Raw genomic sequence first — 14,975 nt, forward strand, 5'->3', positions numbered from 1 at the left:
ACAGATGCCGCTTTCCAATAAACTGGAAAATAAAACTCTAATAAGTACTTGTTAAATAGTTTTGAAAGTACAGATAACTGCTGCAGAAAACACTTCTGCAAGTCATGACAGGTATTTTGTCTGGACCACAAGTAGTAGAAGGGTCTAAGCAAGAAATCAATTTAGATACAGAAGCTGGAGTGATATAAATGTCAAGCAATGGATCAACCTGTTTGTCAGCTCTATCAGGTAGAATGTGATTAGTGGACTCAATAAATGATATTCATGAGGGGTTTTTAGCAAACAATTAAGCTTTGTCTTTAGGTGAGGTGAAAAAATCTGAACCATTTAAGAGATGTGGAATAACAGATATACCCTTATTATAAACACTGTTAAAGATTATCCAAAAATCTCTGGAGCATAGTTTTTTAGATGAATTATAAGATTTTGTGACCTGAGAATAGCGTACTTTGGCATTAGACAAAGCCTTTTTACAATGGTTTCTAGTAATAGTAGACAGGCGTCTGTTTTCTGGAGAATTGTTTTGGCGATAGGTATGGAAGTAATGTTTACAATCGGAAATTGCAGCAGCTCAATGAGAGGAAAACCATGGAGAAGAGTGAGGCTGGACTTATAATTGTTGATAGAGAATAAAAGATTCCATGCCAGCCTGAATCCAAGAAGTTACATGAAAAGCATATTTGTCAGCAGGAAGACAAAAGATTTTTACCCAAGGACCATTACAAAGAAAATCACAAAAAGAGTCCCAGCTTAAATTCCTTATAATAGCATTATAATTACCTGAAATTAAACTATCAGCTATTAAGTCAACTATCAGTTATTGATGGAATCAACTTTCACACGGTTGCTAAAAGTGAAACTTTGTGTGATCAGCATTTCCTGCCCAGGGATATTAAATCCCTCAAAGTCCTCAAACTGTTTGCGATCTTGTCAAATATTGCATAGTTAAATGCAAAAACTAATGAGTTAACTCAAGAAGACCAAATATTTATCTGTGGATATAGAATGGAAACAATATAGGATGTATATATACCATATATGATGTATAACAGTATAGTAATATAGGATGGAAACAACGTAACACAGGTTTATAACTAAGCAATTTTTTTTAGATAAAAATAGTGTGTTTTAAAAAGTGTATCTTGTATCTTAGCTCAGAAGTTAGACTATAGAGACTTTAAAAAAATAGATCTTCAACAGTGTCATTAATAAGGATAGGTCTAACATTTCATCTCTCATTCATAGGACTTATCTTATTACCTCTCCCAAGGAAAAAGTAAAGAACTTTTCTTTTAATTCAACTCTTGAATCTTATGGCCATTCTCTTAATGGCTATTCTTTTAATGGCCATTCTCTTTATGGCCATTCTCTTCCTTCTATTACAATTTAAAAGGTTAGCCCTGGGTTAACCCATTGTTAACACTCAAATCACTTTAGCTTTCATTGCTAAAGTCATATTTCAACTCTTCTACAGCTTGTGGTCCAGACAACATTTTTATCATAATCTAACAAAATTGTACTCTAGAACTCTCTTCAATTCTCTCTAAACTATTTAATAAGTGCTTGACTGAGCCTTGTTTTCCTGTGAAAGTGGTTTAAATGGTGAACATGAATAAAATATTTAATGTATTGAAGTTAAAATTTAACTTAATTTTTGTATACTTAATTGGCATGCAGATTTGAGTTAAAAAAAAAAAAAAGTTAAAATGTTTGTCTATTTAAAAAAATTACGGCAATGCAAAGTTGAACAATTTGGAAGAAAAATAAAACACTTTAAAACTCAACAGAGTTTTTGAGTATATTCGGAAAAAAGTGATGAAAAAAAATTATTGTTCCAAAACTTGAAAAATTATTATTTAACAATAAGAGAAAAATAGTAGAAAACATGCATAAAAAACATATATGCATAAAAAACATATATGTATAAAAAACATATATGCATAAAAAACATATTGCATAAAACATATAAATAGCATATATGCATAAAAAACATATTGCATAAAAATACATTTTTCTGGCTAATAATAATAGTATTTCTGGAAGAAAATTGGGTAATTTTCATAAAAGTGATATAAATACTAGTGATCGACGGAAACCGAAAGTACCGAAATTTCGGTTCAGTGAAGCCGTAGCCGAAACCAAAACCGAAATTTTGGCCGAAATTTGAGAAAGAATGTTTAAAATCCCTGAGCCTTTTATGATCACCAAATTAAAGCAAAAAAAACTATTTTACATATATCTAAGCAATCACCATGAAACATAGTTTGATAAAAACTATAATATGTCTAGACATCAATAATTAAAGGTAATAATTGAAGTATTTTCTCTGCAGAATACTTTTTTTTCATGTTTTCTGGCAAAAGTCTGTTTCTTTCATTTGAAAGAATGTCTTGATTATTGAATATTGCTTTTTCAGTTAGGAGATTGTTTAGAGTAAACGACTTCTTAAATGTGATGAAATGTGATGTGATGTAAGTCCGCTAAGTGATTGAAGTTTTGGATTGTGCGATCCACAATATTTTCAAATTGCAGATATTGCAAGTTCCGTATTTGAAATCACTAGCTGTCACGGTAAAATGATTCCATAAACCAGTTTTTTATCGATTATTTTCCATTGTAAAATTTAGCACTGAGAAACTTTTGATGAAACTATTGGTTTGGGTTGCTTTACTTAAATGTTAATTCATTTTAAGAATGTTTCGAGAATAGTAACTTAAAACTATTATGTAATATGATTTCAATTAAAATTTCTACAAATGTTATAATTAAAAATTATTTTACTAACAAACAATTACAATTAGGAAACCGTCATGATTCCACTCTAAATTAAAACATAAAAAAAATCTTATAAAAGTTTTGGTTCATTTCGGTTGCGGTTTGAACCGAAATTTCGGCCGAAACAGGAAAAGTAAAAAAATTGTTGAAGCAGAAATTTCGGTTTCGGTTTCGGCCGAAATTTCGGCTGAAGCCAAAAGTTTCCGTTCACTAATAAAAACTGTGAATTTTTTACATGATCTTGATGTAGTTTTTGAACATTTCAGTCATTATCTTAAAAACTGCTAATGGCGCCTTACTAAACCTATATATTATGATTTTATAATATGATTTCTAAACTACAAAATAAAAGCTTTCATTTTCTGCAAAGCTTGAGTTGGCCTCATTAAAGGATTTTGAAAAAAACGAGTTTCAAAATTGCCATCTTGAGGTCAAAGTCTAAGAAATTGGTTTTGAAAAGTTAACAAATGCACATGTGTTACAAAAATAATTTATTTACTAACAAAAAGGTTGTTTAAAATATCATCAGCTGATGCACTTCTGCTCATACATGAGTGTTTAAAATACCCTTTATCTAAACAGTTTTTAACAAAATAGTCGCTCTTACTCTGTTCTTCTGCAACTAATGGGTCAGACCCGAGCCAAAGTCTTTTAAAGCAATCTTCTATATTGATCAATTGAATAATTTTTCTTGTTTTTTGCTAAAGTATCTGAGACGCTTATTATTAGCTTCCATTCCTGCTTCACTCATTATTTCAAACTGATGGATTTATTTATTTTATTAACTCTCATCTATGAGCAAGAATTTTGTGCAGCGTTGGAGTTATACTTACCCACTAAAACTCTTGTTGATGCAAGCTCGTGACACATTTGTTTGTATAGCTCAATATTAATTTTTTTGCCAGATGACGTTGCTCTCCGAATTGTGGAAAGAAGCAAGCCATACTTTTCAACTAGTTTGCAGTCTATTTGACCTGATATGTGATCTGTAATTACCTTTCGCAATACATTATTATGTAAAAGTTTTATGGCAACATTTCCAGTTGTCGTATTCCCCCATCCCCCCTCCCCTCCCTGTTTAGTTGATTCTGCAAATCCTTATTTCAGCAATTTTGTGTTTTTGTTTATCTTAGAGTCTTTCCTAGTTAGGTTGCTTGCCGCCATGTGAACAACTACCTTCATAAAATGATCAAAGCTCGTGAGCAAACTATGTAAAACCTGAAAGGATCTAACATTTGAACATGTAATTGAACTTGTAATTTGACCGTGTCAATTGGTATAATCCTTTTTGTCAAGAAATATTTGTTGCATGGACTTAACATCCCTGTTTATGATGAAACCATCTTGAATTGTTTGTATATTTTCACATTGTTCTTTTGAAAGGTTTCAAAGATCACAATATGAACCTTCAAGACCTTGATAAATATTTGAAGTCTTTCTGTTCAAACTATGAACGACGATGTTTACTTTAACATGGTATTGATTTTCATTATGCTCAATAATAATTTCATCTTCCTTCATACAGTTGTTAAATAAAGAAAGAGATTAGATAATTTAATTTGACTCTTTCCCCATTTGAATCATGAGTGGCCTTTGAGTAGACTCTTAGATAGTGTATTGCTGTTCCCATAATCTAATACTTTCATGATTTAGAATTTTAAGTGGACAAAACATTGCCATAATAATGTTGCTTGTGTTAATATATTGGAGTTGGTTATGAACTTTGTGTCTTTTTAAACTTAAATGATTTAATCAAGTCCAATTAATGTATTTAAGGTTTAATTAAGTACTTTTAATTTAAAAGTTTTTAATCTTGAAATCTTTTTCACATTAAATAAATTTTTTTTTATTCATTTAAAATTTTCATGGGTCCCTAGATATATATTTAAAAAACATATTGTGACTGTGGAATTATTTTAGAAAAGTTAACAACTTTCCTCTTTATTTCTTTTTTTGTTGTTGTGCTTTCCAGTGTTTTTTTTTTGTGTCTTTGATATATTTTATAATCTTGTGAATATTTTTAACGGATAAGTCCTATCTAATTGACGTAAAAACATTTATTATGACTTTATATAAGAATTCTGAAATATTTTTTAATTGGATGCTTAAAAGTGCTCTTTTGGTGTCCTAGAGTTATAGCACTATAATGATGGTGAACATGGGAGTATTTTTAATGGATAAAGCTTGAAATGTTACCCTAAAAACATAAATTTTGACCATGTATACCTATCTAAAAAAAAGTTATTACTGACTTTTTTAGGGTGTTTTGCAGTGTGTCATTTTGGTGTCCTAGAAAATGGTATGCCCTCAGGAGTATTTCTTAATGATTGAGCTTCAAAAAATAAACTAAAAACGTATATCGTGACCATGTTTTATGGAGGCAAAGAGGCTAAAGCTTTTGACAAAGTTTGGCATGCTGGTCTTTTCTATAAGCTTGCTTCATATGGTGTATTTGGCAAAGTTTTTGAGATAATCAAATCGTTTCTTTCTAACCACTTTATTAAAATCATCCTCAAAGGGCAACACTCTTCTTCATTTCTAGTAACTTCTGGGGAACCTTAAAGTTCTATCTTTGGTCCTGTTTTGTTTCTTATCTACATTAATGATCTTTCCAACAACTTTATCTAAAGTAGCTCTTTTTGTCGATGACTCAAATTTATACTCCTGTCTTGTCTCTTTGATCACATAGAACAGGCAGCTGATCTTGAATCTAATCTCACTTCTGTGACTTATTGGGACTTGCCGTGGCTTGTAAATTTTAACTCCAACAAATACTGTCAATATTCCTATATTAATGAATGGCAACCCTCTCACTGAGTCTTTGTTTACTACTAATCTTTTATGGAAACCATATATCCAATTAAGTGCTAAATTAGCATACAGTTGATTGTACCAGTATCACATAAAGCTCTAACAACATAACCAATTAAGTACCAAGAATTGCATAAAACCCTAGAAACTATAATAAAATATCAAGATTTTTATAAAATACTATAAATTGTAAAAATTTGGTTCCTCACTAAACACCGAGAATATTATTCTTTACTTTTATTAATTTCATAACTAGTTATTTTATATAGAAGTTTACGTTTTATTTTTTATTTTTTATTTTTATACAGAAGTTGATTTTCACTTTACTTTGTATAATAAATTTATTTGTTAAACAGTTAACATTTTAAACAAATTGCATGCTATCTGTTGCAACCATTATTTTCATGTTTTGGATTTCCTTTTTTCAATGGTTAATTGGTTAATGGTTATTGAATATCCGAAAAGTAAAAGTGTGTATTTGGGCTAATTTATTTTTGAGGGTTGACATATATAAATATATATATATTTTAGATTATTCACCTCCCCAAGGCCCGAAGAGGGCCACTACAGTCAAGGAGGCTACTCATTTTTTTGTGTTTTTTATTTTTTAGTTATTATTCGTGGTGCAACCCTCTCTTAACTCTTTAACTCCGAAACACGAACCTTGCCGAGCAAGGCTGCTGCGCAGAGAAATTAAGTTGAGCACGGTACTTCCAGGGGTGTGGTGGGAGTCGAACTCCGAACCTCTCGCTTACAAAGCGAGCGCTCTTACCACTACACCACTACCGCATATATATATATATATATATATATATATATATATATATATATATATATATATATATATATATATATATCAACCCTCAGAATTAGGCTTAGCAGACCAAACTGCTGACCTAGAAGTGTATTATGTTGGCAAAAAATTGCTGACCTTGTTTCTATGTTTTATGGTGAAACCTTTGTACCATGTTTTTTTTGATGCCAACCTCTAACAGATTAAGGTCGGCAAAATATTGCTGACCTCATTTTTCCTAATTTTCTTAATATTTAAAATTGAAATCACTTCATATCAATTCAGCCTTCATTTTAATTAATATCAAATTATCAAGTTATCAAAAATAATAAACCAGTAATTACAAGTCCAAAACCTACCTACCAGTAACTACACCTACCTACCAGTAATCTACAAGTCTCTAACTACTGCAGCGGAAAGACTATATTTAAGATCAGTTGTCTTTTTTTTTTTTTCAATGTTTGAAGTGTAGTAGTTTAATAAGTGTCCTAAGTAAACTTAGTTTGTTTCAAATATGACTTAACACTGGTGTTTAGGGCATCGGAGTCTCCTTAGTTATGGTAAAAGCAATTTGGCTATAAGAAGGAAAACTCTGTTTGATAAAACAATCAATTTAATTGTTAAGAAATGAACATGTTAATGTCATGTAGGGCTTCTGGTAGACCAAAATAAGTTTAATAACTTAATAAAAAAATTTTTCTCAGTTAAAATGAAAAAAGCCTTAGATAACCCATGTCAAAAATGTAAAATAAAATAAGTTTATAACTTTTAAACAGTTAAACAAGCTTGTGCATGTACAATCCATTGGGTTCCATAAGAACAAACAGTTTTATTGATTTTTCTACAGAGTTTTTTACATATCCAATTTGTTGATAAGTTCTTCAAAGTTAGTTTAAAACAATCCAAGATTATGACTTATGCAATCTAATCAAACGCACAGTGGCACAGTTTGTCTTGAAGCTTAAAAGCCTGTCTTTATTGCCGGCTTTTACGCTTCAATCTATATCAGAATTTAAACTTGTTGAATCCATACACAATATGTCTAGTTTTTGTGTCCATACACAGCATGCCTAAATTTTAGTATAAAGAAACTAAAAAAGCTTTTTAGCTTAAAAGCCTACAATAATGACACGATGTCACTGCACATTTAAGTTATACAAGTCAAAATTTTCTGTTTTATTTAAATTTTGTTTTAAAAATACCAATTTTGAGTGTTTTATTCAATTAAAAAGATTAAAATTGATTTTATGGGCTTTATTCACCCTTTCTGTCATCCATTATCTTTATTTCATCCATTCTTTTCTTTTCATGATTCAATCTTAGTAAGATAATTTTAAAATTTTATATTTATTTAAATAAAACTTTCAGTTTGGTATACAGATTCTTGATTCAAGTTTTAAATGTAATTATTTTTAATTGTAAATACTTGTTTGTAGTTAACTAACATAATTAACAAATTATAATATGTTATCAATTTATTATTTAGGCAGACCACAAAATACATTATTGTCATTAGAATCAGCTCCAATTGAAACAAAAGAGTTGCGTTTGACTTGTTCAACATCATCAAAGCCAGCTGCTGTAATTACTTGGTTCGATAAAGATGATAATGCCCTTCAAAATAATTCCAGATATTTTATAAGTGCACCAATATCAGTTAACAATAACTTTTACACAAATGTCCAGACTACTCTTACAATAATAAATATTCAAATAAATGACACTGGATTTTATAAATGTCTTGCAAAAAATGAGCTGGGTTTTCAAACCTTGAATACCTCTGTTGTTGTGCAATGTAAGTCTTTTAGTTGCTTTGGTTCTCATAATAGTCTAAATTGATATTTAGAAATTGAAATTAGACAAAGTATGTTTCAGTATAATTAAGTAGGTTTGAATTCATCATATTTTGTTTTTCTGTTTTTTCAAAAGTTGTAATTTAGTATGTATTGTGTTATATTTTAGCTTAGTGGTTTTACCTATTTATAAACAGTATCATTGAATCCATAAAAGTTGTTTTTACAATTGGACCAAATTTTTGTTTTGACTGTATATTTTATGTGTATACTGTATATCAGTATATGTTTATTGCAAAAATTATTATTTGAAATAAGTATATAATGAAATATTTAAAATGAATATTTATGAGATAAATAGATGATTTAAAAGGTCTATGAGTTAAAAATATATATTTTTTTAACTCATAGAAGAAAAATTTTTTTTCATATATGAGGAGCCCCTGTGCCAAATGCGCTAAAAACTTTTTTTGAGTTAATTCCATTTCTATATTCTATTTCTATATTCTATTATTTTTCTATATTCTGAAATCTATTATCTATTTAAATATTAGTTATCGGACAAATCCTAATTTCATTATTTGAGCATAATAATTAGTTTTTGTGCTTTTATGCGTAGACATAAGCGTTCTATAAAATATAAACTTTATTATTTGAAACACAATTATTTAAAATGAGGTTAAATGCAGCTGAACGAGAATCTTTTCGAAAGCGACTAAAAATGTTTTTTGTAAATAAGCCTAATATAAAAAATAAATAAATCGTAAATCATTTTGAAAAGGAAGGATTTGCTCGAAGTACAATATATGATAACTTAAAAAGACTTGAAACTGTTCAGTTGTTTTCTGATAGAAAGCACCCTGGTCGTCCGACATCCTGGTCTAGAGAAAAGTAAGCCGATTTAACGAGACTTGTTAACAATCAAAAAGGGGTCAGTCACAGAAAAATAGCTATTATATTCGGTGTAAATCAATCGACAATCGGTCGTCAGTTAAAAAAAATGAATATTAAATATAGAAAACGTGAAAAGACTCCAAAATACACTATAGAACAACAAATAAAGGCAAAGAAAAGAAGCAGGAAACTAGTTAACCAACTCTATAACACAAAATCGCTTCTAGTCGTCGATGACGAAAAATACTTTTGTTTTGCAGGGGACAACATGCCTGGAAATTCTGGATACTACACAAACAACAAAAAGACATGCCCAGAAAGTGTTCGTTTTATAGGAAAAGAGAAATTTCCAATAAAAATAATTAATGTGGATAGCCATATCTGACCGTGGTATGTCCGAGCCATTGTTTCGCACTTTTACACCAAGGCTGTAGCGATCAATTCATCAATCTATATTAATGAATGTTTAGAAAAACAACTTCTTCCATTTATTCACAAGTATCATGGAGACTTTAACTATTTATTTTGGCCAGATTTAGCAAGTTCTCATTATTCTAAAGATTCTCTAAATTGGATGGACCAATATGTCTATTACGTTGATAAAGAATCCAATCCCCCAAATGTGCCTCAAGCATGACCAATCGAAAATTTTTGGGGACATTTGGCACAGAAGGTTCACAAGGGAGATTGGCAAGCTTCAACAGAGCAAGTTTTGATTGATCACATTAAACTAAAACTACAAGAAATTGATTTAAACTTTTTACAGTCTCATATGAAAGGCGTCAGAGCAAAATTGAGATCAATTGCAAATGGTGGTGTTTTTTCATATAAAAAATAATATATTTTTATTAAAAGATAAATGCTTTATTTAAAAAAATATAATAGTAGTTTGTTTTTTTATTTATAAATAAGTTATTGACGTTTTTATTTTGTCCGATAACTTCCGCATCACCTGTTAAAGAAAGTTTTTTAGCTGTTGAGAAAAAGCAAACAACCATCTTACTAAGGGAAATGCAAGAAAAATAAAATAAAGAGGATTGATTTTTTTTTTTGAAATTGTAAGTAGTAAATCTTTTAATCGAAGCTAGCCCTTATCTTACTTTGTTTATATCTACTCTTAGGTGCCTAATACACAGGAGGGGACTTAGATTAGTTTTTGTAAATTTTTCCCACCCACTCAAGCTTATAAAGGTTAACAACCCCACCCCCCTCCTCACACGAGTTTTCAAAATATTGCTAATAATTTCTTTAAAAATGGAAAAGAAAACAGAGGTCGTGATAAAAATAGTCACAAATTTAGTGATAAGCATAATGCTGTGGTAGAGTTTATAAAGAGTCATTACAGCAGAATTAAATCTAAAAAATTGTATCTGCCATCAGAGCTAAAAAGCATTAAAAATGTTTGGAAAATATACACAGAGAAGCAATCTAATCTACCAGTAACTTAAATTTTTCCAAAAAATTTTATACTCAACTTTAATTTAGGGTTTGGCTCTCCTAAATTAGATGCATGTTCATTTTGTGAAAGAATTTGACACCAAATAAAGTGTGAAAATGATTTAGAAAGAAAAAACAGTTTGATTACTGATTTAGCTGTTCACAAACAAAGAACAAATGCATTACAGTAGACAACTATACTTATACAACTTTTGTGTTGTAGAAAATAAAAATAGTGGATGTATAAACAAAGATAATGTCACTATCTATACTTGGAATGAGAACAACTTCAAAAAAAATAGTTCTTCCTGCTACAGCGCAGTGTTTAACAAGCTTTGCAGTACAAACATGAATGACGTAGACACTATTGGCTTAGTTTCTGATTCTTGTGGTGGTCAAAATAAAAATAGCGCTTGATTTACATGGCAGGCTTCTATCTGTTAAGACATGTGCCAGTATTAGTAAAAACAATTGAACTTTTGTTAGCTGTTCAAGGGCATATGTTGTGACTGTGTATACTTGGAACTTTTGAATATAAAAAGTTTGATAAAAAGTTTATAGAAATTGAAAGAATATATTCTCCGGAAAAGTACTAAAATGTTTACAGTACTCAAGGAGCTGCAAAAATTTCTGGAGTAGATTGGAATGTGTTTGATTACAAGTCAGTATGTCAAAGAGTCTTTAAAAAGCCATTGCAAATCAAAGTTCAGGAAAATAAACGCTTTTTTATTACAAAAGGATCAGCTAAAAATATTAATGGTCAAGTGGAATCTAATTTTAAATTTTTGCAGAATTGTCCTCAGATTATAACTAAAAGAAGCCATAATTGTTTATTTTGTCCCTCTCAGATTTAAAAAGGAGTCCCAGAAGCAGAGGCTAAAAAAGATATTAAAAGCTTAATGTATGTGCATGCAGGAGTGAACCAGGAGCAAGATTTTCGTTTTAAGTTTTTAGAAAGTGTAGTTAACAACTATTTTAAAGAAAAAGACCAAAAGATTAGGCAGAAACGCAATTGATTTTGAAGTAGATGCTGCTTGTAATCATGTTTAACTTACTCATTGTATAGCATTTTCTTTTGTCAAAATTTTTAATTAAAAAACTATAACTTTTACAATAGTGATTTGTTTATTCCCATTATTTTATACTATTACTTTTTTCTATAATTCAAGCAAATCAAAACTTTTTCTTTCAAATCATTTTAATGCTTTTTAATTAAACAAAACAACTCTTGTATGAATTTAATGAAGCTTATATTTATATATACATACCGTAATATCGCCTAAGTTCTGTCTCTTAAACTTTTAGCATTTATTAATCACACATAAATAAAAAATTTTCAATTTTTTTTCCTGAAAAATACAAAAAAGTTATATTGATAATTGATATTGTAAAAATAAAAAAATAAAAAATAAAAACTAGTACTCAATATTTAATCTAAAATGAAAACATCTACTTTGACCAAACTTTCAATACCACCTCATAAGTTTGGCTGCTATATAAATACTAATGACGTTTCACAAACTTAACGTCACAATTAATGAAAACTAATTTTTAAATGTTGTTTCATTGTAAAATTATGATATTAATGCAGATAATATTATTAACTAAGGAGGGTGTTGCCCTGGGCTTAAAAAAAGTCTTTTGAGGGCACCAAAGAAAACAAAAAGGAGCAAATAAAAAAATTTTTTTTTAAATATAAGTAGTAGTTTTTTTAATTTTTATTGTAATTATTCAACTTTTTTATTTCTTTGGCCATTATCACATTAGCTATGCTACTGGCAAATAAAATTAGAAATATACTTTTCAATTAATTTAAAAAGGTTTTTTCAATTAACAAAAAAACACGACTTTGCTTTAAATGAGCTTTGTATGGTTATTGGCAATTCTTCGTTGGCCATAGTAAAATAGCAAGATCCACACAACCAATCATCACAGGATCCGCAACGCATCCATGATTGTCATTGAGTTGTAATTTTATCTCCAAAAAAAATGTCAAAAGCTTGATATTTTTTAGAACTCAAAGAACTGTCAGTCAGTTTTGAAATTATGAACAAATTTTTTATTCAAATAAAATACCATGGTGTGTATCTATTGCAAAATTGTCAAAATTTACTGGTAAATTTACAGATAAAGTTACCGACAAATTTTACATTTTGCATTTCAAAATTTCACTAATTTTTATAAAAAAAGTAGTTAATTTTCAAAAATTAATAATTTTTTTTTTGTAAATATAATTAGTTAGGTGATTCTCAATAATACTAAGATTAAATATGATCATTTATTTTGATAATTTGCTTATTTTAGATTTTAATAGTATGCATTTTTTCAAATAGTTGTTTTGCTTAAGAATTATTTCAGCAGGTTGCATATAAACATTATTTTTTTTAAAGATTCATATTTATGAACTATTTACAAATGTTGAGAAAAAAAAGTACCACGCTCAATTTGTTTCTCCGCGCAATGGCCTTGTTTGTCAAAGGTTCATGTTTTGGAGTTATAGAGTTGAGAGAAGGTGGTAACCACTATTAAGTAGCCTCCTCGTCTGTAGTGGCCTTCTCTACCTTGAGGAGGTGAATGACAAATATATATATATATATATATATATATATATATATATATATATATATATATATATATATATATATATATATATATATATATATATATATATGTATATATATATATATGTATATATATATATATGTATGTATATATATATATATATATATATATATATATATATATATATATATATATATATATATATATATATATATATATATATATATATATATATATATATATATATATATATATATAGGCCTGAGCAGGAAGCGAGAGCTTTAGCTCTCATCCACACTCCCTTAAAACAGTTTACGGGAGCAACTTACAGCTCTCGCATAAGTATTTTTTTTTCTCTCAAAAGTTTAATTATTATTGTAACTAAAATGAAAAACGATGAGTCAAAAAAATTTAATTCATTGGATAATAAATAGGTACGGTTTTTGCAAAGTTAAGAAAATTTTACGTCTAAAGAATTTTTTCACGGCGCAATAAATGACTCTTGTTATGTGAATATTATTGTAACATTAACGTTACAAACATGTGCTAGTAACTTGTATAAAACTAAATTTTATATTTAATAAGCAATTTTTATATAAATAAACAGATTGTGCAAAAACCAAAAGCTCTCGTAAAAAGCAGTTTAAAAGAACAGATCGCATAGCTTGCCATGTTGGTTTTAGGAGAGCTTTTCTCCGCTCTCACGCTCAATTACTACCGCCGAGGCCTGTATATACACATATGAGCAATTCTATTTTTAACTTACATTACACGCACAACAACTTTATCAAATATTTGCCTATTTAAACTGTAAATTAAACTTTTAGCTATTTTGTATGAAATTTGTGATTCTAAAGAATAAAATAGGCTAAAAAGTTTTGAGTCTTGTTAAAAGAAGGCAAACTTATTACTAAAAATGCTACCTAACTTATGTTACAGGGAAAACAAGGTAAAAAAATTTCTTCAACTTTCAGGTCAGATTTCTGCGAGTCAGTAAAGTGGTTTGTATTAGAAACTTTCACAAGATGTTGAGAATTCCATACCAATTTAAAAAATATATTAAAATTTATCAGAGGTGACTGGCTAAGGAAAGTAAACTGATTTTTTTGATACTATGTATTTATCTTATGTTACATCACTTATGTTACAGAGTAATTAATACCATGGATTTTTGATATCTACTATTAAGAGTTAGAGTTACATAACAAAAGAATTGCAAAAGTATTGAAGTCATTCATCAAAAATGATAAGCAAAGGAAATCTTAAAAAACTTTTGGCACTCTTAGTGATTTTTCATAAGATTTATCAAATTTATCAAGTTTAGAAAGTTATCAAATCAAAATAAATTTTCCGCAAGACCAAGATCAATTTTAAAAAACTATTTTATTAACTTCATTAATACTTATTTTAGTCATTTAAATAAGAAAGTATTTTTGTTTTCATTTTACTTAATATTCTTGTTTTGAACGTTTAATTAAAACACAAATCTTGAAAAGCAAAGTTGCTTCTTAAACTGCGTTATAATTGGACTGGATTTAATTAAATGTTCTAATTTTACAAAACACAAATCTTTAAAAGCAAAAGTTGCTTTATAAAACTGCATACTTTGTGTGCGGTATAACGCAAGCCTATTTAGTCTTTTAGCGTATTTAGTATAATGCAATATATACTAAGTACCACACACAATGTATGTTTTACTTTTTAAGATTTGTCGAACTTTTTACTTACACTTCTTACGTTTATGCGTATTGCCTTATTTTCAATTTTTAAAATGCTGCAAAGTATTTACATATAAATCTTTCAGAATTTTCTTTGACATTAAAACTGCTATCACAGGTCAGGAGGGAGAGGGGGTTCAGGTATATGAGATCATTTGTGATAGGAGGGAGGGGTTAATAATTGACAAATAT

At 28.8% G+C, this 14,975-nt stretch overlaps 1 protein-coding gene across 2 annotated transcripts in view; it reads left to right on the plus strand.

Moving 5' to 3' along the window:
• LOC101236232 (hemicentin-1) overlaps nucleotides 1-14,975 on the plus strand; it is a 91,876-nt gene that overhangs the window by 20,043 nt on the left and 56,858 nt on the right. For both annotated transcript variants that reach the window (XM_065788978.1, XM_065788979.1), the window contains exon 4: nucleotides 7,866-8,174. In XM_065788978.1, coding sequence (XP_065645050.1) covers nucleotides 7,866-8,174 — 309 coding nt within the window. The remainder of the gene's footprint in view (nucleotides 1-7,865; nucleotides 8,175-14,975) is intronic.

The sequence above is a fragment of the Hydra vulgaris genome, chromosome 01 (genome assembly GCF_038396675.1).
Source record: "Hydra vulgaris chromosome 01, alternate assembly HydraT2T_AEP".
NCBI lineage: Eukaryota > Metazoa > Cnidaria > Hydrozoa > Anthoathecata > Hydridae > Hydra > Hydra vulgaris.